This window comes from Alosa pseudoharengus, unplaced genomic scaffold, assembly GCF_046254945.1.
Source record: "Alosa pseudoharengus isolate Yale_2024_CS ecotype anadromous, Long Island Sound unplaced genomic scaffold, YU_APseudo_1.1 YU_APseudo_1.1_scf_15, whole genome shotgun sequence".
Classification (NCBI taxonomy): domain Eukaryota; kingdom Metazoa; phylum Chordata; class Actinopteri; order Clupeiformes; family Clupeidae; genus Alosa; species Alosa pseudoharengus.
This window is the reverse complement of record NW_027468620.1, coordinates 22,523,683-22,547,564: the sequence shown is the minus strand read 5'-3', so window position 1 is coordinate 22,547,564 and position 23,882 is coordinate 22,523,683. Positions and strand designations below refer to the sequence as shown.

At 45.1% G+C, this 23,882-nt stretch overlaps 2 protein-coding genes across 5 annotated transcripts in view; both read left to right on the top strand.

Moving 5' to 3' along the window:
* rin2a (Ras and Rab interactor 2a) overlaps positions 1 to 16,324 on the top strand; it is a 40,933-nt gene extending 24,609 nt beyond the window's left edge. For both annotated transcript variants that reach the window (XM_076285928.1, XM_076285927.1), the window contains 6 exons: positions 285 to 376; positions 4,269 to 5,729; positions 11,416 to 11,724; positions 12,395 to 12,526; positions 12,941 to 13,104; positions 13,984 to 16,324. In XM_076285928.1, the coding sequence (XP_076142043.1) occupies positions 285 to 376; positions 4,269 to 5,729; positions 11,416 to 11,724; positions 12,395 to 12,526; positions 12,941 to 13,104; positions 13,984 to 14,304 (2,479 nt within the window). In that variant the 3' untranslated portion in view covers positions 14,305 to 16,324. The remainder of the gene's footprint in view (positions 1 to 284; positions 377 to 4,268; positions 5,730 to 11,415; positions 11,725 to 12,394; positions 12,527 to 12,940; positions 13,105 to 13,983) is intronic.
* A 1,176-nt stretch (positions 16,325 to 17,500) lies between these two features.
* thumpd2 (THUMP domain containing 2) lies at positions 17,501 to 23,637 on the top strand. Of its 3 annotated transcripts, none has more exons than XM_076285093.1 (10): positions 17,501 to 17,789; positions 20,732 to 20,864; positions 21,000 to 21,298; positions 21,597 to 21,674; positions 21,775 to 21,827; positions 21,955 to 22,042; positions 22,120 to 22,212; positions 22,320 to 22,434; positions 22,560 to 22,680; positions 22,911 to 23,637. In XM_076285093.1, the coding sequence occupies exons 1-10, from the start codon at positions 17,781 to 17,783 to the stop codon at positions 23,218 to 23,220; spliced, it is 1,299 nt and encodes a 432-aa protein (XP_076141208.1). In that variant the 5' UTR covers positions 17,501 to 17,780; the 3' UTR covers positions 23,221 to 23,637. The 3 variants fall into 3 exon arrangements, with proteins under 3 accessions (XP_076141208.1, XP_076141207.1, XP_076141206.1); XM_076285092.1 differs by lacking the exon at positions 17,501 to 17,789 and adding an exon at positions 20,100 to 20,380 and having other exon boundaries at positions 22,141 to 22,212; XM_076285091.1 differs by lacking the exon at positions 17,501 to 17,789 and adding an exon at positions 20,100 to 20,380.
* Positions 23,638 to 23,882: the final 245 nt, after the last annotated feature.

Genomic DNA, 23,882 nt, shown 5'->3' with positions numbered 1-23,882 from the left:
CGTGCCGTATTAAAATCAAGCCCATGCACAAACGTTGGCCACCAGCAGCACTCTATTAGTCAGCCTCATGCCTGTGCTATGCCATGATTCAGTTCATGATTCAGAACATGATGAGTTCTGTCTCCCCCTCCTTTGTGTTTTCTTCTCTTTAAACCCAGATGGTGAAAAACCTCTCCTCTTTAGCTGCATCAGACACAGACCTCAGCACAAGGCAGGTTCTTCTTTAATTTAAAAGCCATTTTTGATTTTAACCTGTCTTTGGTGTTCTCTTCCTGTTTTTTTAGAGATGTCCTTCCCTTTACCCTCAAGCTGCCCGAGGCCATCTCCACAGCCAGGTCCCCCACTGATCTGGAGGCTGTAGCAAAGTTGGGAATAGGTGAGTGAGCAAGCATGTCCCGTTCCCTGTCACTCATTTCAAATGTGTAAGCCATTCATGTGATATGGTGTTAATGCTGCCTGAGTCACACTCTAAATATGACATGTGACATGAATTGTGAGTGGCACTCTGTCTCTCTAAAGTTGACTCCAGCTTAACATGCTTTATTGTGAATCATGAACCAGCCATTCCACAGAGCTGATTTAGAGGCCCAGATCTGGCCAGCCTGACCAGACACAGTGAAAGAGCTCTGGCTGGGTCAGTGAGGCCAGAGATAGCCAGCAGCACTGCCCGAGCTGCCCGACCGCCCGAGGGCTCTGATAGTGAGTAATGTCGTGCGGGACATGAAGATTAAAGGCTTGACTCATTCGGTCAGTCTTGGAGATTTCAGAGAGAGTGGAATCCACTTTAGGTTTGAATGCAACTCGGCTGTCACAATTCATCTCAGACAATCTGGTGAATAGTTTGTCAGCAAACAACCAAACCAAAAATACCAAGGTCATTCTACCGTAATGGTTTTCGGTGGCACACTGACTTGACTGAGACTCCGCTTGAACAGGATAACAGTGTCCTCTGTCTGCTGTCATGGATTGTTTGTTCGTGTGTTGGCTGTCTGCACAGTAGAGAGAGAAACGTTCTGGAAAAGCCCATGTTGGCTGGACAATGCTGCTGTTTGTTCATGCGAGGTGGACGTATTGGACCTACGTTCCACCGTATGCTGACATTTCCCCTACAGACGCTTTATTCACGACCTACAAAGGGATCAAATGCCGTCATCTGTGTTCCATGTCAATGCGCTGTCGACATACGGGTTTGAAGTGGCTCACTCAACAAGTATGCCTATAGACTGTGACCTCAGGTTTCTTAGCAATGGTTTTTGAGGCTAGTAGACAATGCAGACTCTGTGCTCCAGCAACTGTTGGAGGACATATAAATAATCATGTTGTTGTGTTGTTCCTAGTGACGTCCAATGGTGTGCCACCACCTCTTGTGTATACTGTTTCTGTCGTGACGTCATTGGATGCACTGAATACCTGATGACTGGTCTTGTGTGTCTATGTGGCACTGCTTACAGAAATGATATATCCCTGTGGGAGGCAACTTCAAAAGGCAATGGCAATATCAAGATGATCCTCCTAGACACCCTCCAATTTTGGATCACCCCCACCCCCCTCCTCCTTTTTTCCTAAAACGCCAGGCTTACACAACCCTGTCATTAAAAGCGTTTCATATCAGAGTCACATGGGACACTCTGAAGATGCCCCTTCCCACGAGATCAAGGTTTGCCTTGTGAAGCATCCAAAAGGAAACGGGGGGCACCCCCCCCCCCCCCCCCTCTCTCTCTCTCTCTCTCCCGACTCAAAAGCACCCCTGCGTCCCGTGCCTTTTGTTTGATTTATGTGGCACTACGGTCGCACTCCCAGTTGTGTAAACTCGGCTTTGTCCAAATGGCCGCCGCCCTGTTGTGCACTGCCAAGCTTGGGGGGAGGAATGTTTGTTTGCGGAGCATGAAAGTGGGGGTGGGGGTGGGGGGGTGATGTTGGAACACACTGGATCGGTCAGCTGAAGCTTCGGTCACCTTAGATGGGTTTTGGGTTCTCTACCATGGGGAAAGTGGGTTCGATTACAGATCTTTCCAGGTTGTGAGAGTAGAAAGACCATACACTCTCCCAGAGGACTATTGCCTTTTGGAGGAAGGTGTGTGTGTGTGTGTGTGTGTGTGTGTTTGTGTGTGTGTGTGTTTGACTGACTGCCAGAAAAGGCTTCCACATAGTTGGCCCAGGACGCTTGTCTAAAACCAGCCAGAGGGAGTGGGACGCTGCGTGGCAGGGTGGGGAAGGGTTTCAGCAGGGCTGGGCCCGGAATCTTCATGCCAGTGAGGGTTCCAGAGAAAAGCACCCGGAGCAGTTCAGGAGGAACAGAGAAGTGGCAGATCTGATTTCACTCTCGGTCTAAGGGTGGTAGGCCCTCTACTCGTAATGAGCAGGGTGAGCTGAGGACAAGAGAAAGTGAGTCATAGCAGAATGAGAGAGAGAGAGAGAGAATGGATGAGAAGGAAAGAGATATAAGTGAGTGTGTGTCATGGGTATGTTGCATGTCTGTAAAAGTAAATGTTTAAAAAAAGTTGATAAAATGTTTAGAGGGAGAGAGGGAGAGGGAGAGAGATACAAAACAAAAGGAAGAGGGACAGGGGCACAAGGAGAGAGACACAAGCTTTAGCAAAGGAAACAAGGCACTACAAATTATTGATTATTGATTATTCGACAGACAGAGAGAGAGAGAAAGAGAGAGATCTAAATTCAAAGCACAGACATATGAAATACACGTCTTGTGTCTCTTCCTCATCACACCCTCTGAGATGCTCAGGTGAGGTGTGTTTTATTGTTCAGATAAGATATTAAGATATCAGTCCTAGGTGAAAACTGTGACTACATCCATCTGTGGTAGAGGAAATACACACTAATGAATGCATGACATGTTTAGGTTTCAGTTATTTGTACCAAATGCTTGTATTATAATGAGTTCTGAACTTCTGAACCATTTAAATGTGAAACACCTTTGACCCAGTTTTTTTTTTCTTTTATTATACTTTTTTGTATTTTGCATGCCCCAATTATGTTTGTCGTATGATATGTGTTTTTCTACCAAAGTGATACAGCTGTATGACTTCAAATGTTGAGTGCACATGAATGATTACACACTGGATACAAAGTTATTAAGTTTTGACAATTTGGTGTTTTTTAAAAAAAAAAAAAAAACAATTTGTCTCACAAATGTGAGACAAAAACAGAAATGGAATGCTAAAGTGGAAAACATTTGAGAGTGAGAGAGCAAAAGAGAGGGCGAGAGGGAAAGAGAGAGAGAGAGAGAAAATAGAGGGAGAGAGAGAGAGAAGAGTCCTCCCACTTTAACATCTGCGTGTGTGACTCAACCTACTGAGAGAGTGAGCGAGCGAGTGAGTGTGTGTGTGTGCTCTGTGTCACTGTGTCTTTTACGATCGTCACCATTTGAGCCACGACACACAACAACAGAGCACTAAATTCAAGACCTCCTGCCGTAACCTGACAAAAGTTAGTGCCTGTTCACCGAGCAGTCAGTATTTCCAACAGGATTAGCCGTTTTCTGTGGGTAAGCAAGCCTGAAATCCTTTATCTTATCTGATAGGTCTGTGTCCATTTCCATGGTCTGATACCTAAGACTGAAAGGTTTGTTGTCAGTGTTTTAGATTTCTATCATCTAGATTTATATTACACTATCTGTGGTTAATGCACTGTTGTGGCATTGAATGCTTTTCTAGCACAGTTGAATGATGAAATATCTACTGCTGTTGCTATTGCTACAAGGTTTTATTCTTTTTTCCGTTCTGTAGCACATTTTGTCATTACGCATTGGTCCTGTTGGCTGCCTCCCAGCTCCCTGCCTTAGTGTGTCTGTTTGAGTGTGGTTTCCTTTTGGCTTTCTCTGGGAGTGCTGTGATGTTAATAAATGGCGCTCATGTTTACAGTCCTGTTTCCCTCTGTCTGCTGGCAATGAAGCTGTTTTGTTGAGTTGATTTGTTTTCTTCTTCCTCCCAAAGTCTTTTGGTCAAAATATTAATCGTCGTTTGAATTTTGCAGCTCTTTATAAACACTGCAAACATGGACTGCTATATACACACAAATTGTCAGGACATAATTCACTAATAAACAGAAATGAGTAATAATAATGAGATAGCATTAAATGACATAACTAATATGAGACGATATTTCGTATGTGTGTTTTGAACTTGGATTTCTCTCTCTCCTTCTCTCTTTCCTGCTTTCTTTCTGTGTCTCTCTCTCTCTCTCTTCTCTCTCTCTCTCTCTCTCTCTTTGTGTGTCTCATTGTCTCTCTATCTGCGTCTCACTCACAGGCTTCTGGGACTCTGACCTGAGTAATAAGAGGAAGGAACCATCGTCTCAGTCGCGGTCAACGCTTGAGGAAACCACCGTCCAACAGGAGGGGCAGAGCTCATCCCCGAGAGACAGCACCGACCCCGGCCTCCACACCCGCGCCCCATCCCACCTCGAGCGCAGCCAATCCAAAGGAGCGCTGTGCTTCATCAACCCCCTGTTCCAGCACCAAGCAGACACCCCCATCCCAGAGTGCCCCGTCGTGGCAACAGCACTGCCCACCACTTCTGACCCCCAGCAGACCGACGGCGGCGTCCCGCTCCAGAACGGCACGCACTCAGGTCCCTCACCGAGCCAGAGCGGAGTATCTAGCGGCCACAGCGGTTCCGCTCACAGCGGTGGTGGCAGCGGCGCCATTCTGACCCGTGGCAAGAGCGTCTCCCGCTCGCCCCCGCCGCCCCGTCCGCCCCCTCCCCGCTCACGCTCCGTTCCTCGCCGACCGGCGCCCCCCCGGCAGAGGAGCATGCCGGAGACGGCCTCCTGGATCAACCCTCCCCAGAAGGAGAAGAGCAGCCTGCTGGGCCGCCTGGGCTCCTCCTTCTCCTCCTCCCTGTCCTTCTCCTCGTCCTCGGCCTCCTCGCCGCCCAAACGCATCAGCGCCCCCATCCCCGTGCCCTCGTCCCGGGGCAAGAAGCCGCCCGCGGGGCCTGATGTGGACGGCCACCGCTGCCACCTGGCTCTGGACGACCAGACCATCGAGCAGGCCGTGTCGCTGAGCCTGGCCAAGCTGTCCCAGCGCAACGCCTCCAGCATGGACACGGCCAGCCCCAGTCCCAACCCCAGCCCTCTGGAGCCTGGTCAGGGCTCGGGGGTCGGAGGTCAGAGGGTGGACGGCGGCGTTGGTAGTCGGACCCGCGGTAACAGCGAGCGCCTGAGCGACATCAGTTTCTCCACCTCCTCGTCGGACTCACTGGACTTCTCCAACGGCTTCCCGCTGACCGTCGCGAGCTCCTCCAAAGCCGGGGGCCGCGGCGGCCTCGCCGGCGACAGCAGCATGGAGGAAGAGGAGGACGACGAAGACGAGGAGTTGGACGGCGACTACGGGCCAGGGCCCGAGAGCGACCAGGAGATGCGTCCGCCCTTCAAGGCCAAGAAGCGGCCGAGCGCCGGCACCTTCGTGCTGCCGCGGGCCCTCCGCTGCCACCTGCGGAAGGTCAGCGGCGTGTTCAGCTCTCTGATGACCCCCGAGCGGCGGGCGGTGCGCCGCGTCGTCGAGCAGGCCCACGACAAGAGCACCTACTTCGGCTGCCTGGTGCAGGACCACGTCAGCTTCCTGCTGGAGAACGGCGGCCTGGGCCACACGTCGGGCACCGAGCTCCTGCAGACGCTGCGCCAGTTCATGACCCAGATGAAGTCCTACCTCCTCCAGAGCTCCGAGCTCGACCCACCCATCGAGTCCCTCGTGCCCGAGGACCAGATCGGTAAGAGTCCAGCCTCCAGGACTTCCTGGTTTTGGCCTTGAAAAGGAACCTTTCCTATTATTATTGTTGGTAGAAATAGACAGTATACAGACATATTGTGGAAGAAATGTAGTTGTTGACATAAAAAAACATAACCTTTGATACTTCACTCCTTCACTCATCTGCAGTTTACCACACGTAATGAGCTATCTAATCTTTCTATCAGTTCATGTGCATTCGCATGTGGGGGAGGTGTGGTTTCCTGAAAATAGATAAGATCGATGAATCATTTCAAAATGTGGTGTGAAAACATCAGCGGAATATGACCTTCATAATTTACAGTAACACTGGCAAAACAGGGAAGGTGGGGGGGGGGGGGGGAGTGCACACAATACCAAAAACTAACATTATATGCATGGCATGGTGTGTTTGGGTACAAACTAAAGGGATTTACTTGCTGGACGCCAAGAGATACAACCTGTTTAAGATAAAGCATAAATAGATAACAGAGAGAGCCTTGAAGACCCAAGAGATAAGGCCTGTGTTTAGCTATATCATGAATAGACAATGGAAGGGAAATGGCACTGTGGATAGGATGAGCTGATAGCTTGTCGGTGCTGTTGCTGTTGCTATTATTAGCCCTCAGTTGAAAATAATCACAAAAAAAGAAAAAAGAAAAGTCTTTCTATAGGTTTTTATATCTTTATGCTTTCTTGGCTTTAGTGTGGCTGCTGTAGTATTGTTGGATAATTAGCCAGGATGCTTGGTGTGAAAATGGAACTTTCATTGGGTGGACAGGAGCTACAGAAGGCTTGGAATTTATTAACAGAGAAGGGAGCGGTCCCTAGGGGTCGGATTTCACGTGTGCCATCCTTGTGTGTGTGTGTGTGTGTGTGTGTGTTTGCAGTGTTCTTTGTCTGCCAGTTTCAGAGCTACTTCAGCCTGGCTGTGCAAACATAACACACCGGCTGACAGGGCAGAGCTGAAAAATGTAGGCCAGTTTCATGAGCGTCTGTGTGGTAGATGGCTCAGCCTACTCTGCACACAATAAAACACAAAACTGCCATGCACTACCAAGACTAATGACATCGCCACAAGTCCAACTAGAGTGGGAACATCACCATTTAATATTATACCAGGACCCACCCACCATATGTTATATTCATGTTGGACAGGCAAAGACTTTGGGAATAACATTATAGTTTTGAATAGGAGACATGCACTTTCAGCTCCCACGCAATATTCTGCTATTGGAGTGAAAATGGAGATGATCTGGGCTAAGTTCTGTCTCTGTTCCACTGCGGTTTCCATTTGCACACTGTTTTTCTGTAAAGTGTTTTCAAGAGTGCTGAGATGAGCTCAATGTCAGTAACATTCTTGGAGAAGGATGTAAAAACATCCCACTCTCTCTCTCTCTCTCTCTCTCTCTCTCTCTCTCTCTATCCTTCTCTCACTCTAAAGTACCGTTCAGTGTGGCCCTCTCTCCAGATGTGCCTCTCTCATGGACGCCAGCCAAGTGGGCCAAACTCCACTTCTCAATGAGCCTCTCATTCTTGACCAATCACAGGCCCCTGCTCATGTGGCCGCCCTCCCTGGTGGAGGAGTGGGCCATGCCGGAGTGTTTAGCATGTCTAAGGGACCTGTTGATGCAGTTCCTGTGTTTGCGTGGGAGGCTGTGAATGTGTGTGTGTGTATGGGGGAGAGAGGAGCAGAGAATGGGGGTCTTGTGCTCCACTTGGCCTGGCCCGTCTCGATGTTTTTGATTCGTGTCCCGACGGGCCCAGCCTCGTGAGGAGATGTTGTAAGAGTTGTTGATCGTCCCACGCGCATGCTTGTATGTAGCCTAGTAGCACGTCTTCTGAGAACAGGGCAAAACAGAGGCGGGGGGGGGGGGGTGTTAGGGGGGTTGGTGGTTTATCATTGTCACAGGGTAGCGGAAGAACCTTGATAATCCAGCCAAAAAAGGATGTGTGGTCTAAGAAAAGATGTTTGAGGACTTGAAGGTCGACAGCAGATAGGCCGTATCAGAGCAGGCTCCAGATGGCATTTACAGGTCAGACAGTGGGCGCCCCATGCCTGTCTTCCTGCACAAACTGTTTTAGCTGGAGGAGATAGGAAATCTTTACCACATGTGACACATAAGGCATGACACTCTTACAGCTAAATGTGTGAATGGTGGTTGTGTGTGTGTGTTCAGCCAGGGTGACAGACAACAGGAGTAACGTTCCTATTGTTTCCTCTACTGTGTAAGAGGAAGTGGCTGAGATTTAATGCACTGCACATATGTCATTCGTCTGTTTGGAGAAGTGAGTCTGTAGTATTTCTCATGTGGGGAATTCCATAGCATGTCCAGAGAGTGTGTCTGTCTGTCTGTCTGTGTGTGTGTGTGTGTTTGTGTGGCTGTGATGTGTTGGAGGATAATGGCTTACCACAATCAACAAGTGTGTATGGGACAATACTTCAATCTTGTTGAGGTGTGTGTGTATGTCATATTCATAGTTTCCTGCTGTTGGATTTCTAGGAAGAAGTTCCTGGTGATTGTGACTTATGGTAGCAAAGAGGCCCCTGATTGCTGGTGGACAGGTCCAGTGACCTTAACTGATGGGCTGCCCCCCCCCCCCCCCCCCCCCCCACATCCTCTTTCTCCTTTCTTCTCTCCTGTCCCATGGCTCTGTCCAGTCGCAGAGGGATCCACACAGACATCCGTCTTCCTCCTGTCACCCCAGTTGTATAGAGCCCAGCTCAAGTTAGTTTGAGTCTGACAGAGCTCTGGGTTAATGATTATGTACTGATGTCTAGCGTAAGGCCCAGTGGATGGGAATCCCCCACAGACGCTGATGAGGTAGAGTGAGGGGGGGCAAACCAGGACAGGTTCCACGCAGGTAGCTTATGCAGTTTCTTGAGAGGAACAGAGAGCTGGTTTGTGGCCGCGTGGGCTTGATACGCAACTCTTTAAGTGAGAGTTGAACGGAAGAGAAACGCCCATGTGTTTTTCCCCTTGTCAGGCCACAGGAGAGACGACAATTATGGAAAACACATGGATCCACAAATCTGTTCTCCCTCCCTCCTTTTTATTGCACCTCACTTGTCAGCCTCATTTTCTTCTGTTTTGGATGCATACTTCTTTCTTTTTTTCTTTTTTTTCTGATGACATTACCATTATTTTGGCGGAGTTGCTAAATTTGAGTTTGCCTGTTTTTGCCTATTCCTCTCTTTCCCTCTTTTCCCCTCTCTCTTTCTTTCTATCTCTCTCTCTCTCTCTCTCTCTCTTTTCCTCCCTCCCTCTCTAAATCTGATGATATTACCAATATTCTGCCAGAGAGTGTCTAAGCTGAGTTTTTGTGTTGACCTCTAAAACACAGGAAAACCCCCTTACACACACTCTCTCACACACACACACACACACACACACACACACACACACACACACACACACACACACACATTACTAAACCACCACCCAGGTCCACAAGGAAGTTGAAGCTACTGTGCTGATGTTGCTGTGGAATTTTGGTTGATTCTGTGGTTGATTTTTCGCTCACAAACTTTTAGTTTAGCTATGCTCTCATGAATCTCCACAGTTCCACAGTAAACGTCTGCACAGCACTCTTTTAAACATGTCAGATGAATGCATATGTCACATAACTAAATGTAATTTTGATTTAGTCCATGTTAGAATTAGAGCGAACATTATGGTGGCATGCCTATTCAAACAATGTATTCACTTTTGCAGTGAAATGATGTTACACTCAGACTTGCCTGAACTTGCCACATTTTCATAGAAGTCACAGGACAGGTTCCTGGAAGACTTGATGTGTTTTCAGCCAGCATGTAGCATTATGATAGTAATGATAACATAACAATACCGTAATAATAACATAACAATACCATAAGAATACAATTTAAAACATGACTGTAATCCATTGTTCACCAGAAAAATTCTACAGATTACATGCTTGGTCTGAGGAGAAACGTTCAGCTAATCAAACTATTACCAAACATTCCATGTTGTGGAGGTCAGTGGGAGGGGATGGCTTGTATATTGTGAACAGTCTTTAAACCCAACCTCGCATTCATGCCCTGAAATGAGCCTAGCCTCTGTCAATGGGTAACACTGAGGCTAACTATCTTTGCTGACTTATGTCAGTGAGGGATGTCAGTCAGGTTATAGCGAGTTCAGGAATGAGACAGGGAGAGGGAGAGAGAAAGAGAGAGAGATGACATGCTACATATGAGCTGACATGTATGGTTTTTTAGAGGTCTGATGTCAGGCAGTGAGAAATATGTTTCTGCTTCCCCTCCTCAGGCACCGCTATGGTGAGTGTGGAGAGATGCTGACTTAGCTGATTTTAACCTGCAGTCAGCTCTGGGAGAACCAAGAGCTGGCAGTTAGGGCTCGGAGGTGGCCAACTCAGCGCTGTGGCTCACATGACTGTATATCAAGTCATAGATTTTTTTTTATTATAGAACCCTTATGCTGCATTTCAGCAGAGTCTGTGGAAAGTCCACTGTCTACCATTTTGAAGTGGAGCTCATTACAGGAATTTCTGTATGTGTGTATGTGTATTTGTGAGTGTGTATGCATTTGTGTTTGAGTGCCTTGTATAATGGGCTATATCATACCCACAAATCATTCTTCAGTGGCTATGCTGCTATTCCCAATGCTGTGGAAATGTGGCCATTTCAGTAGATATGCACTGTATTGCACGTCAATGAGTTCACATATTTTCATTTGTTCAGTGGCCTTATCTTTATAAAAGTGGGATTTTATCAAGAGTGTGCCCAAGCAATGAGCCCAACCACAAAGGCAGCGTTGTATTTGTTGTTCTCTAAAAGACCTTAGGTCTCCTTGGAATTAATTGCCAGCAGAGCATTTGATTTCAACTTCTTCAAACAGTAGCACCACACAATATGTCCCAGGGGTGAACAATTTATTCAGCACAAGTAAAGCATACAATATTAGCATTAAAAATTAATCAGATCTAATGAACCAAACAAAGGTCTTCTCTTGACTAAGTGTGGGGAAATAGGTCACCATCTTTGACTCCATTGAGTGAACAAGTCACTTTGTCGCTGTGAAGGTGACGGCAAAGTTAATCACAGATTATTCGGAATGACAACGCATTCTGCGTTGCGTTACCGTAACTCCATTTGACAATTTGGTATTTTTCCTGCTTCTAAGAAAGATGAAGATGTGTGTCACAAACCAGTTCATGCCTAACTTATTCCCCGTAGGTGTATTGGAATGCAGGTGAAAAGCCAAGCTGGTAGTAAAGCAATGCAAAATGGCCCTAGGCCCTAGGCATTAATTAGAGCAGCACTGACTCATATACAAATTAGAGCAGCACTGACTCATATACTGACCCGTAATATCACGGATATTACGCTCTATCTCCTTTGGTCTTGTGGCTTTCTTAACAAAAATCAGTCAAGATCAAGGTCCCAATACACATATGGACAGGAACTGAGGTTAGATGAACAGAATGTGCATAGTAAATAGTCTACTGTAGTTTGTCACTTCATTACAGCATTAAATACAGTCAGGCATGTGGAAGATGAAAAAGTGGAGAGGTTTGTTGTTGGAATTGTTGACTCTTTCTGTACTCTTTCATCAGTACATGTACATTCAACATCAATACATCAGTTATTCTATACTGTTTCAGTTCCTCTATCTCATAGTGCATTGTTTCCTCCTTCTCCCCTGTAGACCAGGTGCTGGAGAAGGCCATGCACAAATGTGTGCTGAAGCCTCTGAAGGCAACGGTGGAGGCGGCCCTGCACGACTTCCAGGTGAAGAGCGGCGCCTGGCAGCAGCTGAAGGAGAACCTGGCACTGGCCAAGGCACGGCAGCCGCAGGAGATGGGTGTGGACGGCGCGCTGCCGCCCGACCCCGTGGCCATCGAGAAGATCCGCCACAAGTTCCACACCATGCACAAGATGTACTCGCCCGAGAAGAAAGTGGCACTGCTGCTGCGCGTGTGCAAGCTCATCTACACCATCATGGAGGACCACTCAGGTATGCGGCAGGAATGGAATTTCCAAAAATCATTACAAAATGTTATAAACATAAATAAATAAAAGGTAAAAAATAAAATACAAATATAAGTATTACATCTAAAACAGACAGAGAAGCCAAAGAGGTATGCTTAAGGAGCTTGTGAATTTAGTAGTTTTTTCTACTTTTCTATTTTGTTTATGTTAGTTTTCTCTGTAGGTGTGATGGTCTGTGCTAGAGGGGTGGAATGGTAGGGGCTGAGTTGCCTTTCATTTCTTAATGGCACATTCCGTGCTTATAAACTGGCTATGCAGTGGTAGTTACGGGCACTGAAAAGATAGCATGATCACACATGCTCAGGCAACAGCATGCTGTTTCAAAGTGCTATTAAACGCCAAGGGAGAGTGTTGCCTTTGGGCTGATTAAGTTGACTAATGGCCAACACACACACACGCACACACACACACACACACACATACACATACACATACATATACATGCTCATACACACAAACAAACACATATGTGTATAAGTGCCTCTTTAACCTAAGTTTGGTGAAATGTGAAGGCGTCAGTCCTTCCGGTATTTGACCCTAAAGAAACACATACACTCATAAGTACTCCCACTTGACTCACTCACTCTCTCTCTCTCAGACTCTGTCATTAACTCTGCTGCTGTCTTGCGTTTCAGGGAGGATGTATGGGGCTGATGACTTCCTGCCCATGCTGACCTATGTACTGGCCCAGTGTGACATGCCCCAGCTGGACACAGAGATCCAGTACATGATGGAGCTGCTGGATCCCTCCCTACTGCAAGGAGAAGGTAAACAATCACGTTAAAGGCTTTGTCTGTCAATCTAGTTCTTTGCTCTTTGCAATCTAGTCCTAGTTGATTGCTGTGTATTCTTACTTCCCCTATCCTTAAATTGTGCAATTGCCAAGTTTCAGACAAAAAAGCAGAATATTGCCCATTACAATTCATGTTGAAAATAGCATTATTAAAAGCTTAATCTAGTATGTCTATATGTTCATATCCCCATGCATCAGTGTAGGCTATTCATTGGGTGATGGTGTAATGTAGTGGATAAGGTTTGTGTGCTGTAGCCTAAAATGTTGTGAGTCTGATTAAGATAAAGATAAAGTGTAGTGCAACAAGACCAGACGTAATCACATGTGCACCAGTGTGTTTCAGCTGACCTTGACCCCTGGCCTTCTCTTGCCTTGTGCCTCCCCTCAGGTGGCTACTACCTGACCAGTGCATACGGCGCCATGTCCCTCATCCGCAACTTCCAGGAGGAGCAGGCGGCACGCATTCTGAGCTCGGAGACGCGCAACACCCTGCACCAGTGGCACCGTCGCCGCACCGCCCAGCGCACCACGCCCTCCGTGGACGACTTCCAGGTAAACCGACGTGACGGAAATTCCAGACGTTCACCTGGTGTATGCGTCACTGAGTAATTAAGCATAGCAGGAGCTGACGCTTTTATGATTAAATGGGTGCTGCTGTGGTGGAATATTAGATAGATAGATACTTTATTGATCCCCAGGGGAAATTCAAGGTCTCAGTAGCATACAGACATCACACACACATTCACTAACAGCAGAAAAAAGTAATTAAAAGTATATAATATAAAAAACACAACTAAGCAATAAGGACAGTAGAAGATAAAGAATATACTAAATATACTATAATACAAATTATACTAAATAACACCTAATCTAAATCCATTCTAAAAACAGTATCCACGTAGTGGGTGATTATTAAGGCAGGGACTGAGCCTGTGATTCTCTGTGCATAGTAAGGTAAGATAAGGTGCTCTGTGTGAGTGAGTGTCATGGTGATGGTGCAAATGAGTAAGTCCAACAGTGCAACAGTGCAAGAATAGAGAAGAAGAGACCAGCATAAAATAAATATGGACATATCAGCGAGTAGGCAAGGTAATATAAAAAAAACTATATATATATATATATATATATATATATATATATATATAACTATATTAAGAAAAGGTATAAGTGTGGCCACAATTCAGCTGTGGCATGGAGGGAGGGGTTATGCATATGTGCTAATATAACACGCAAACAGTGAGGCAGTAAGACAGTGGTAAAAAGTGGCTAGTGGACAGACAGTATCCAAACATGGAGGGGGTGAAGAGGCAGACAGACTATTAAGTTAAGACTTACAATTTCATATGACCCTTGTAAGTAGCCTCTAAGCCTTTCTTGATGCATCTGCAGAGGTTTTAATGGACTATGTTGTGTTTATGTGTACTTGCACAGAACTACCTGAGAGTGGCGCTACAGGAGGTAGACTCTGGCTGCACCGCCAAGACCCTCATGGTGCATCCATACGCCACCACCGAAGAAGTGTGCCAGATCTGTGCCGAGAAGTTCAAGGTGCCCGACCCCGAGAACCACGCGCTCTTCCTGCTGACGGAGGAGACCACGCAGCAGCTGGCGCCGGACACACACCCCCAGAAGATCAAGGCCGAGGTGCACAGCCGGCCCCAGGTGCAGCCCTTCTACTTTGTCTACCGCCGCGTGGCCAACCTCAACGAGCCCACAGACGACCAGCTCAACGGGAACTGCGAGCCCAACTGAGCCAAACAAACCAGCATTCCCCAAGAACTGGCTTCTTACCACAGCCTCCACCCCCCACCCTCAGCCTTAATCGACAGACCCGACTGGTTGGCACCGGTATTTTCCCCCATCGCGTCCCAAAACGGGTGCCTGCCCTGCATGGTCTGGACTTGCAATGGAACTGAACTGTTTCTTCTTCTGCAACACTTCTCCATTTCTGCAGTGGCGAATGAGTTGTCAAGCAGAGAGTATCATTGCCCCAGAATGGAAAATGGCATTTGGAGAAAAAGAGGGAAGGAAGGATGTCTGACAGATGTAGCTGTTGTTTTTTTCCCCCTCGCCCGTCACTATTTTAAAGTGTCTGGAGTTGGCACGCGATCTGGGCACGTGCGAGCATTGCAGCACATGTCATACAAGAGCGTGAACCTGGCCTGTAGCACATGTGTGGTCTATTATGACTTCAGACCATCAGGTTAGACCATCAGCTGATACTCATTCAAAACATGTGATGAATCCTTACCGGGTCTGTAAGAGGTGTCAGTGGGGATGGGGAAATTAGGTCACCTCAGGGGGAGGGATTCCCAGGGATTTGTAGATGTTTGCAGGCCATGCCTTAACATCTGTGTGCCTTGTGTGTTCACCTTCAGTGTGTTGTGCCTTTGAGATCAGATGCATTCCTCTGTTATATTGCCAAGACGTGCACAGGGCTGCAACAGGGCTGAGAGTACTAGTAAGGGTTATACTGGAAGAAGTTGCAAACTGTAATCTGTCTTCTTGTACTGTCGAACGATCTTTTAAGACCATGTCCGCAAGGACCAATTTTTGGTAAAGAAACAAATGTCTGTAACAGAAATTCATAGAAGTTATCGTGTAGTTATTGTGTGTATTTAGTGGAAAGTGTGTATTAATTATATTGGGATATTGTCTGTAATTCTGCAGTTGCTGGTAGACTGCATCTATGTTTTTATATATGAATTATTATAATACTATTGCATGTATTTCTGTTGATCTGAAATGTAGATTAAGAGCAAGAAGCAGGCATTGTTGCCAGTGATGTTTGATTTTTGTCTTTATATGTTTTTATATGAACTATTTAGAGTGTTATACAATCCTCCTTAACAACAACATCCATATGAACTTCCCCTGACATGTTGGCATTGATATGAACGAGATGACAAAAAATATTAGAACATGATGATACTACTGAAAATCTCACACTTGAGGGTTTGTGAATGATTCTCAACCTGTTAGGTTAAATGGATTGTGTAAAACGTGTATGTGAGGGGTCCTAACTTGGACATTTTTTTTTTTTGATAACTGTTGAGGGCTTTTGTATGTAGTAAAGGCAAGTTAATGGGATGTGAATTGAGAGTGAGAGTCAATGCAAAATATAGGCTACTTGTAGGGATATACTAGCAATGCAGCAGGTGATGCAGTTGTATTGTATATCATTTTATCAGGAGCATTCAGATTGGGATATATCAAGAAGCTCAGATTTTAAGCAAGGGGTATATCAAGAACACTCAGGGTCAGAGTGTTACTCAAATATTCAATGTCCACAACAACGAACATTATGAATTCTGTCAGGGGTAAGATCATAAATGTTTGTGTCAGCATCACTATTAATAAAACCCAGGGCATTTGGTGGCTGCACTCACAGGAAACAGAAGTGAAAGAGGAATGTTTAGGCGAGTGGCCATGGACACCTACTAATAACTTTTAGTAAAACAACAAACACTAAGGTAACGGTTTGTTCAATTTGTCAAGAATACAAATGATGTTTGTGGAAATGTTCCTTTTTTTTAACAAACAAATGCAGTCCGTTTGAAATGTAACTGTAATTTTACTAGATATTTTAATAATGTTAAGTATATTTATATGTAATCTGTGCAGGGATTTTTCACAGATTTATGTTCATTATCCTGCCCCAGTGTAGTCCTTATGCAGTCTTTCCGAATCAACAGACGGAACTTCAAAGCTCCACACTGTTGTCAGTTATACTTTAATACCCTTTTGCACAATAAATGTTGGTTACATTTGACTTTGTCTGCTTTGTCTCCTTTATTTGTCACCTTTATCCCAACTCAAACTCATTTTAAATGCCATCTTGAAACTTAATCGTCATAACTATCCTTATGAAGTAGTGAAATCTATGGCCTACATGTTTAGACTGGTCTGATTTCTGGTTTATGCTGGTTGAGTGATTCATTCATCAGGAGTACTGATTGAGTAAGATCCTGTCTTAAGGCATCTTATGACAGTCTCCCTAGGTCGTGATAACCTCTCCTGTGGCTCATTTACAAAACAGTTATCATTCCCTATCATTTCAGGCAAACACACTGACAAGATCGTCCGTAATGTGGTTCTTCATAATTTAATGTGTCACCATTACATACGTGGAGGTGGAAGAGTCTGGTACAGAGTAGGCCATGTGGTTTAGAAAAAAAACTGATCAGTTCCTGTTTGTGTTGTAAAGTGCATGTAATTTCAAAGGAAACTTTGGTCAGGTAATCACCTTGTCAGCCCACTGAAGGCAAACATGTTAACGTGTGATGTGTATGTGAGTGTCTGTGTATGGAGCCTATGTGTGTGTGCATGCATGTGTTTGTCTCTCTCTCTCTCTCTCTCTCTGTGTGTGTGTGTGCGTGTTCGTGCATGTGTGTGTGTGTGTGCATGTGTTTGTGAGTGTGCATGAGAGAGAATGTGCTAATAGTGCCCTTTCAGTGCTGAAATATCTTTCTATAAACTGGGTAACTTAGGGAAAAGAGGGAATTGGAAAGAGAAGAGAATAGTTAGACCTAGGCTGCATAGAAGTTGTAAAGCTGTTATATTTATTCTCTATCAGAAGTTCTGTTCTTTAGATTGTGGTGCCATCTTCTGGCCATAGTATAAACAAGATTCCCGTGTGGCTCTACATTTATTTTTGCCATAAAAGTATTTGTAATCCACTATAAAGTAATTTGTAATGTTGTAAATAAGTAATTGTACACATATGTGCAACATACCTGTCAACACTCCAGTTTTTTCCGGGTTTCTCCCGTATTTCAAGGTCATCTCCCAGCACCCTCCAGTTTTGTTATTTCTCCCGGGAAACTCCCGTAATTTGCATGGCCATCAAACTTCATTTTAAAATCATTGATCCATTCAGGTTGCCAGATTGTGTATGAAATACACCCTACACATACACGATCACTTAGTTTCAATTTCAACCGTTTTGTCATAGGCTAAAACCTGGCAACCCAAAACCCAAATAAGGAAGCGGGTGCCGACTGCGCAGCCTGAGTCTCGTCGTAAGCAAGCGGGCTAGTTGAATGGCCTACTCCAGAACTAGCTGTTGTGAAATTGTTGGGAATTTAATTGATTAACACATCACATAAACTGTTATTGAGTGTTGTTGATACACTGAACTTGTGCCCTCGGAACCAAATCTGACAGCAAGCAGCTTTGGAGTTTTGGAAGTAGGCTGCAGGCAGGCTGCTGGTGGATACATAACTGGCATGCGTAAGGTAATGGTTAGGGATGGGCAGAACGAGGCTTTGTGAAACAACGAAACGTTCGAAGCAATTGCGCCGGAATGTGTCGAGGTTTCGAAACAATCCGACACCCGTAACTCCATGTTAGCAAAACTAGCCACTAGATGTCACCATCACATTTTGACCGTGAAGCACAACTGCTTCAGACGAAGAATATAAATAGCCAACATGGAACGCACGATTTCGTCCACAGCTACGTGGTTGAGTGGTTAGCACACTTGCATTTGGCCGGAGCGTCCGGTGTTCGATTCCCTGCTGGTGCTTAGAAATTACAGACTATATGCCTTCAATAACAAGAATATTTTTATATCTGCCAGTTAGATGTTTTGTTATTTCAGTTTCATAGTACATTATCCTTTGGAATATGCTGGAGAGGAAAATGCTACAATGGTTTTAAAATGTAGGCTATGCTTATGGCCCAGGGTTTTTTTTGGGAACATGTTGTAGGGAAATAAAGGATACATGCGTTAGACTAAACAGGTACAACATGGGAAAAATAAACAACACATTTTTTGTATGTCAACATACATTTTTATTTAGGAATAACAGTTGTTCTGCCGTCTTGGCATTTAATCTGTTTCTTGTTTTTGAATAAACCTCCCCAGCCTTGGAAAAAATTCTTTCACAAGGCACACTTGTTGCTGGCATGCACAAATATTTTTTGGCCATCACAGTTAGGTTTGGATAAACCACTCTCCTCTCCTGCCAGTATTTCAAAGGGTCAGCTGTTCTTGAAATAAAGGCATCAGTTATATATTTTTTTACTTCTGCTACTATCTAAATATTAACGTCACTAGACTATATCTATCTAAACTATCGCTCACTGTCTGTCTCTAGCCTGTCAACTAATCTATATCACTATCAATCACAAGAATGCACTATACATCGCTATATCTCTATATATCTCTATGTCGCTATATCTCTCAAAATCTCTCTCCTCACAAAAAACCCACAAAGATAGGATGTGTTTGAATGACTTTTAAGCATTCTGGGACTTTGTAATTTAGATCAAACAGGTGTTTACTCGGGTAATTGGCTCGCGCGGTAAGGCTGTGCACCTGTCCAAACCAAATTGAAACACCACGAAGCCTCACTAAGCCATGGTCACGTGACATGGGCGTTTTGAACCACTGTCACTCCCCGATGTGAGTCGCTACCGGATGTGAGTCGCGCATGCGTCACTTTGCTACTTTGCGACTACCTGTGCTGTTAGACACAGAATAATGACATTAGCCTACACAGCAGTAATGTATTATTTAGCGTAAGGCATCACATTTTCACAGCATGATCTCTAATTTCAGTTGTAGATTAGAGGCTGAAGTAGCCTGCTAGCGAGAGACTTCTGTAATATTAATAAAATTGACCTACATAACGAAGTTTGTTCACTGCTGGCAAGTAAGTAAGCAATCAAGCACAACAAAGGCTGTCACTTGAATGGCGTTTGCTAACGTTAGCAATCAAACAATCTTAGATAGCTAAAACGTTTTTGAAACAGAAAAGTGGCGTTATGCTGTAAAACCTATCAATCTGAGCATGCGTGACTCACATCGGGTAGCGACTCACATCGGGGAGTGACACCACACTTCGAAACACTGTTCGAAACACTTGCGTTTCGGAAGCTCGACACTGTTTCGAAACGTCAGCTTCGAGCGTCACATCCCTAGTAATGGTACGGTAAAAGCAGAGCCCGTCTACGGAGAGCCTTGCCACTCCGTATTAAGTCCCATTGTACCGAATTTTGGTTGCAGTTCCACCATATTTCCACTGGGGGCGATCGCCATGAGTGCAGAATGAATGGGAGTCAATGGAGCTAGACGGCTAAATTTGTCTCTTTCACCTGATTGTCGTTGACAAATCTCAGATTTGACTGTAGTTTGTATAACTTCAACATGGGTTATAGGTCAAAAGTTGAATGAACGAGTACTTATGTCCTTTTGATTTCTTACAGTTTGGGTCGTTGTTGCCCATAACACGCTAGCATTGTGCTAATGAATGACGTCATTGACACGTTTGAAAGGCTTTTTAGAACAATTAAGTGACTTTAAAAAATATAATACTCCACCAAGTGTATTTTCTTTGCCTCCCCTTTCGAATACAATATTCAAATTACTTGAAAAAAAATTATATCCCGAGAAAAGTGAATTTTGAGGGGTACAGCTCCATAGACCTCCATGCATTCTGCACTCGTGGACGAGCGCCCTCATGTGGAACCAGAAGGAACTGCAACCAGTTCAGAAACCGGAAGTTTTCCGAGAGTGGCAGTTCTCCCCTTATTAGACATTCTCTGGTAAAAGCAACGACCGAAATGCAGTGTTGAAACGTATTAAATATGCAAACACAGATCCGGTATAAACATTTGTTCTGGCTTTTATTTTGACGGAAATCATCATACCCTTCCGGGTAGCATTTTCACGTTTGAAAACAAGGCTTTCTGCGCATTCTCTTATATGGATAATGCTGTAATCACAGAGAGTTATCGATGTGTAAGGTACTTCTGCACCACCGGCAGCGGTCTGGAACCGCTGCTTGTTGAGGAAGGAAAGCGCAAACTGCTGGCCATTGATGTGAGTAGTCAAATAACTTCTCTGGTTGAGTTGAATAAGTCAGTACAGTCAGTCAGCCAGCCAGCGCCTGGTTGGTTCTTTAGCCTACTGTTCTTACAAGTACTTGATATTTTAACATTTTCAACTTTTCCCAAGTTGTTTCCAACCTTTATTACGTATTCACCTGTTGCATGTCTACATCAGCACCGGGCGTTGTAAACAATTAAAATAAAATTATTAAATAGCCTACCATAAACCTAGCCCTAGCCCTACTCTAAAAGCATAAATTGGGTAATTACCAATATCCCAAAACGATCTGGGATAATGAATTGAGCATATAGTCTAAGTACATACACGCATGTTTACTGTCAGGTGGAGTTCATCCCTGGCAGAGTGTTCTTCACTACTGATGCAGCCATGGAGAGCATCAGCCAGCTGAAATCTGCAGAGAGGCTCTTCCTCTTGCTGCACCGATCTCCACCCATCCGAGCTCCAGTCAATCAGGGTGTGTCACGCTATCACAGCTATGAAGTTGCCAAAGTGCTGATTTGCAGTCTATTTTCAACATGTGCATTAGAGCGAATGACAGTAATTATTAAAGTCTGTCATTTTCTTTATGTGTGACTTTCGTCTCCAACAGCAAAGGCCGCCAGTGTGGTGCAGCAGAGCATTGTGGGAGATTCCGAGGTCTGGAAGGGAGCTCTTTGCACCTGGAGCCGCCTCAGAGCCAGGCTTACAGACGTTAAGACAACCCGGAAGAGAAAGAGAGAAGAGGGTCAGGATGAGGAAGAGGACAAGCACACGGAGACCCAGCCTAGTCACCCAAGGGACACCCAGAGTGGTGTGAGTGAGCCTCAGACAGACTCTGAGCAGCCAAAGACAACTTTCCGAGTGAGCTGCCGCTCCAGTGGAGTTGTGGCAAAGCGCTTCAGCCCACAGGTATGTCTGTGTGACTCTGGATATGTAATATATTATGGCGGGTGCAGTACTTTCACATTCACTGCATCTCATCTTTGTTGTGTGTGTGTGTGTGTGTGTGTGTGTGTGTGTGTGTGTGTGTGTGTGTGTCATAGAGTCTGAGAGAGAGAGAGAGTGTATGTGAATGTGTGTGTTTTGATGTGTTGATATATTTATCCGCTTTAAAATCCCAACAGAATTTTGTAAGTTTGTGCTTTAGCACAAACCTGCTGATTTTTTCTGCTCATGTCTTTGACTGTGTGTGTTTTGTGGTGATAAGGACTTGAGCCGGCTCATAGGGAGCGCCATAACTAAACAACTGAACTGGCGAGCAGATCTGAAAGAGCCTGAATTGGAGGTAGGCTATGCATTCCCTGAGCTAAACTGGGCCTTAGCATTCTCTCTGTGGAAGTATGTGTGGTTTGACTGAGGTCATTTGTCTTATCTTTTCACTCTAGGTAAATGTGTACTTAAGTGATGACTACTGTGTGGTTGGGATATTGCTCTCAAGGTATGGAACAAGCTCTAGTGTACCGTATATGTATTTGGCTGACTCATAGCATTTGCATGGACATGTTTGCCAATGTGCACTAACGGTGTGTGTGTGTGTGTGTGTGTGTGTGTGTGTGTATTTATAGCCATCCCTTAGCCAAACGCAGCTACATTAAGCACACTGGGCTCAGATCGACTGTGGCGTGGGCTATGACTTCCGTCTCAAACATGAAGGTATCGCCTCCACTATATCCCATGAGACGGAACATGTACAGTTGAATCAAACATGCAAGGCAAAGTCATGCTCAAAGTGTGCTCTCTGTGCTCTTAAGGAAGGTGCGGTCATCATTGACCCAATGTGTGGAGTGGGCACCATTTTGCTGGAGGCGGCTCAGGAATGTCCGGTACAGCATATAAACACCATCATACATACACATGCACATGGATACAAAGATTCTGTTGAATCTGTTAATCATTGATGATGCTGTGTGTCACTATTTTTGCTTTGTAGAATGCATGTTTCTTTGGGCTGGACAGTGATGTGGGTCAGCTACAGAAGGCTGCAGAGAATGTGGAATATGCTCAGCTGACGGATAGAGTCCAGCTACTGCAAGCATCGGCTATGGGTTTGTGTTGTGTGTGTGTGTGTGTGTGTGTGTGTGTGAGTATGGTTGCTGTTTTTCTGCTGGATCCATTACATTTCAGTCTGTGGAAATGTTTTCTCATCTTTGAAGTGTGTGTCTCTCCTCAGGAATCCCTCTGCCGTCTGGCTCTGTGGACGTGGTCATCTGCGATGTCCCTTTTGGTAGAAAGTTCAGCTGTGGCTCCAGCATGGCTGCCGCTCTACCAGAGATAGTTGAAGAGATGGAGAGGTGAGAGATTTCAGTTTGCTGTTGACTACCCATTACTGTACCTGTTCTAATCTGTCTCACTTAATTTGTAAGTTGCATTCTGTATTGGTCTGTCTTGCACCCCTAGCACAAGGCACAATCATTTTCTCCAAATAATCCCTCCCCCATCCCTCTCTCTCTCTCTCTCTCTCTCTCTCTCTCTCTCTCTCTCTCTCTCTCTCTCTCTCTCTCTCTCTCGCTCGCTCTCTCAGAGTTCTCCGTGTTGGCGGGTCTCTTGTGCTCCTCCTGAGTCTCCAGCTCTCTACTCTACTAAAGAAGAAAATTCTCAAGGACGCACTCCCATGTCCAGCCACCACCGGAGTGGGCTCCCCTGCCTCAGACACCCTCCTCAGCTCTGAGACGGACACCTGCGTGACACACACCCACAGTGAAAATGCTCAGCTCTCAGACGGCTTAACGCTGCGACCTTTCTGCTCCCTACATACACACAGCATTCACAAAGTCAGCCTGGGCAACACAGATGCAGTAATACACACTTACACCAAGACCCATGGACACTGATGACCCCCTACCCATATCACATGTAGAGATAATGATCCATGAAGTTTATAACTTATATACTACTGTGTTAACGTGGACTAGTTCAGTTATTTGCTAGATATTTAATAGAGATGCTATTGTTTTTTAACCACTAGGTGGCGGTAGCTAGTCTTGTATTGGAAGGGGTGTGGGCATGAATGTTGGAAGCTCAAAACACACACACACACACACACTCTCACACTCACTAACTCACTCACATTTGACCTGTTTCTGTCTTCTGTCCTCACACTTTAAGAAAACAAGATAATGAAAGCACATAATCCATACACAAGATGTGAATATAAAACACTCAAATACTGTGACAAGAATATGTGTCATGACAATTAATGTGTCATATTTGTTGAAACAATATAAATAAAGTATCACCATTTTTCTTTGTCTTTTCTTGATCTTTAACTCACCCATTGAGACATAGTCACTCAGTTCCAGTTGTGGAATGTAGAGGCCTCTGGAGTGGCTGTGCAGGACATAAAAAAAAAAACTATGTTTACAGCAACAGCCTGCTCTGTACTGAATGCCTTGGGGAAAATATCTTTGCTCTAGCTTCCAGACAGTTTTGCTAAAAGACTTCTCTGGTATTCACTGACACATCAACTGAGCTAAATTCTTAATAAGTGTCTTAT

Excerpts from the sequence above, each read along its gene's own strand:
- thumpd2 (XM_076285091.1), top strand. The coding sequence starts at position 20,264 with ATGGATAATGCTGTAATCACAGAGAGTTATCGATGTGTAAGGTACTTC. Across the intron at positions 21,828-21,954 it reads GTTGGGATATTGCTCTCAAG|CCATCCCTTAGCCAAACGCA; the intron begins GTATGGAACAAG and ends GTGTATTTATAG. Across the intron at positions 22,435-22,559 it reads ACTGCAAGCATCGGCTATGG|GAATCCCTCTGCCGTCTGGC; the intron begins GTTTGTGTTGTG and ends GTCTCTCCTCAG.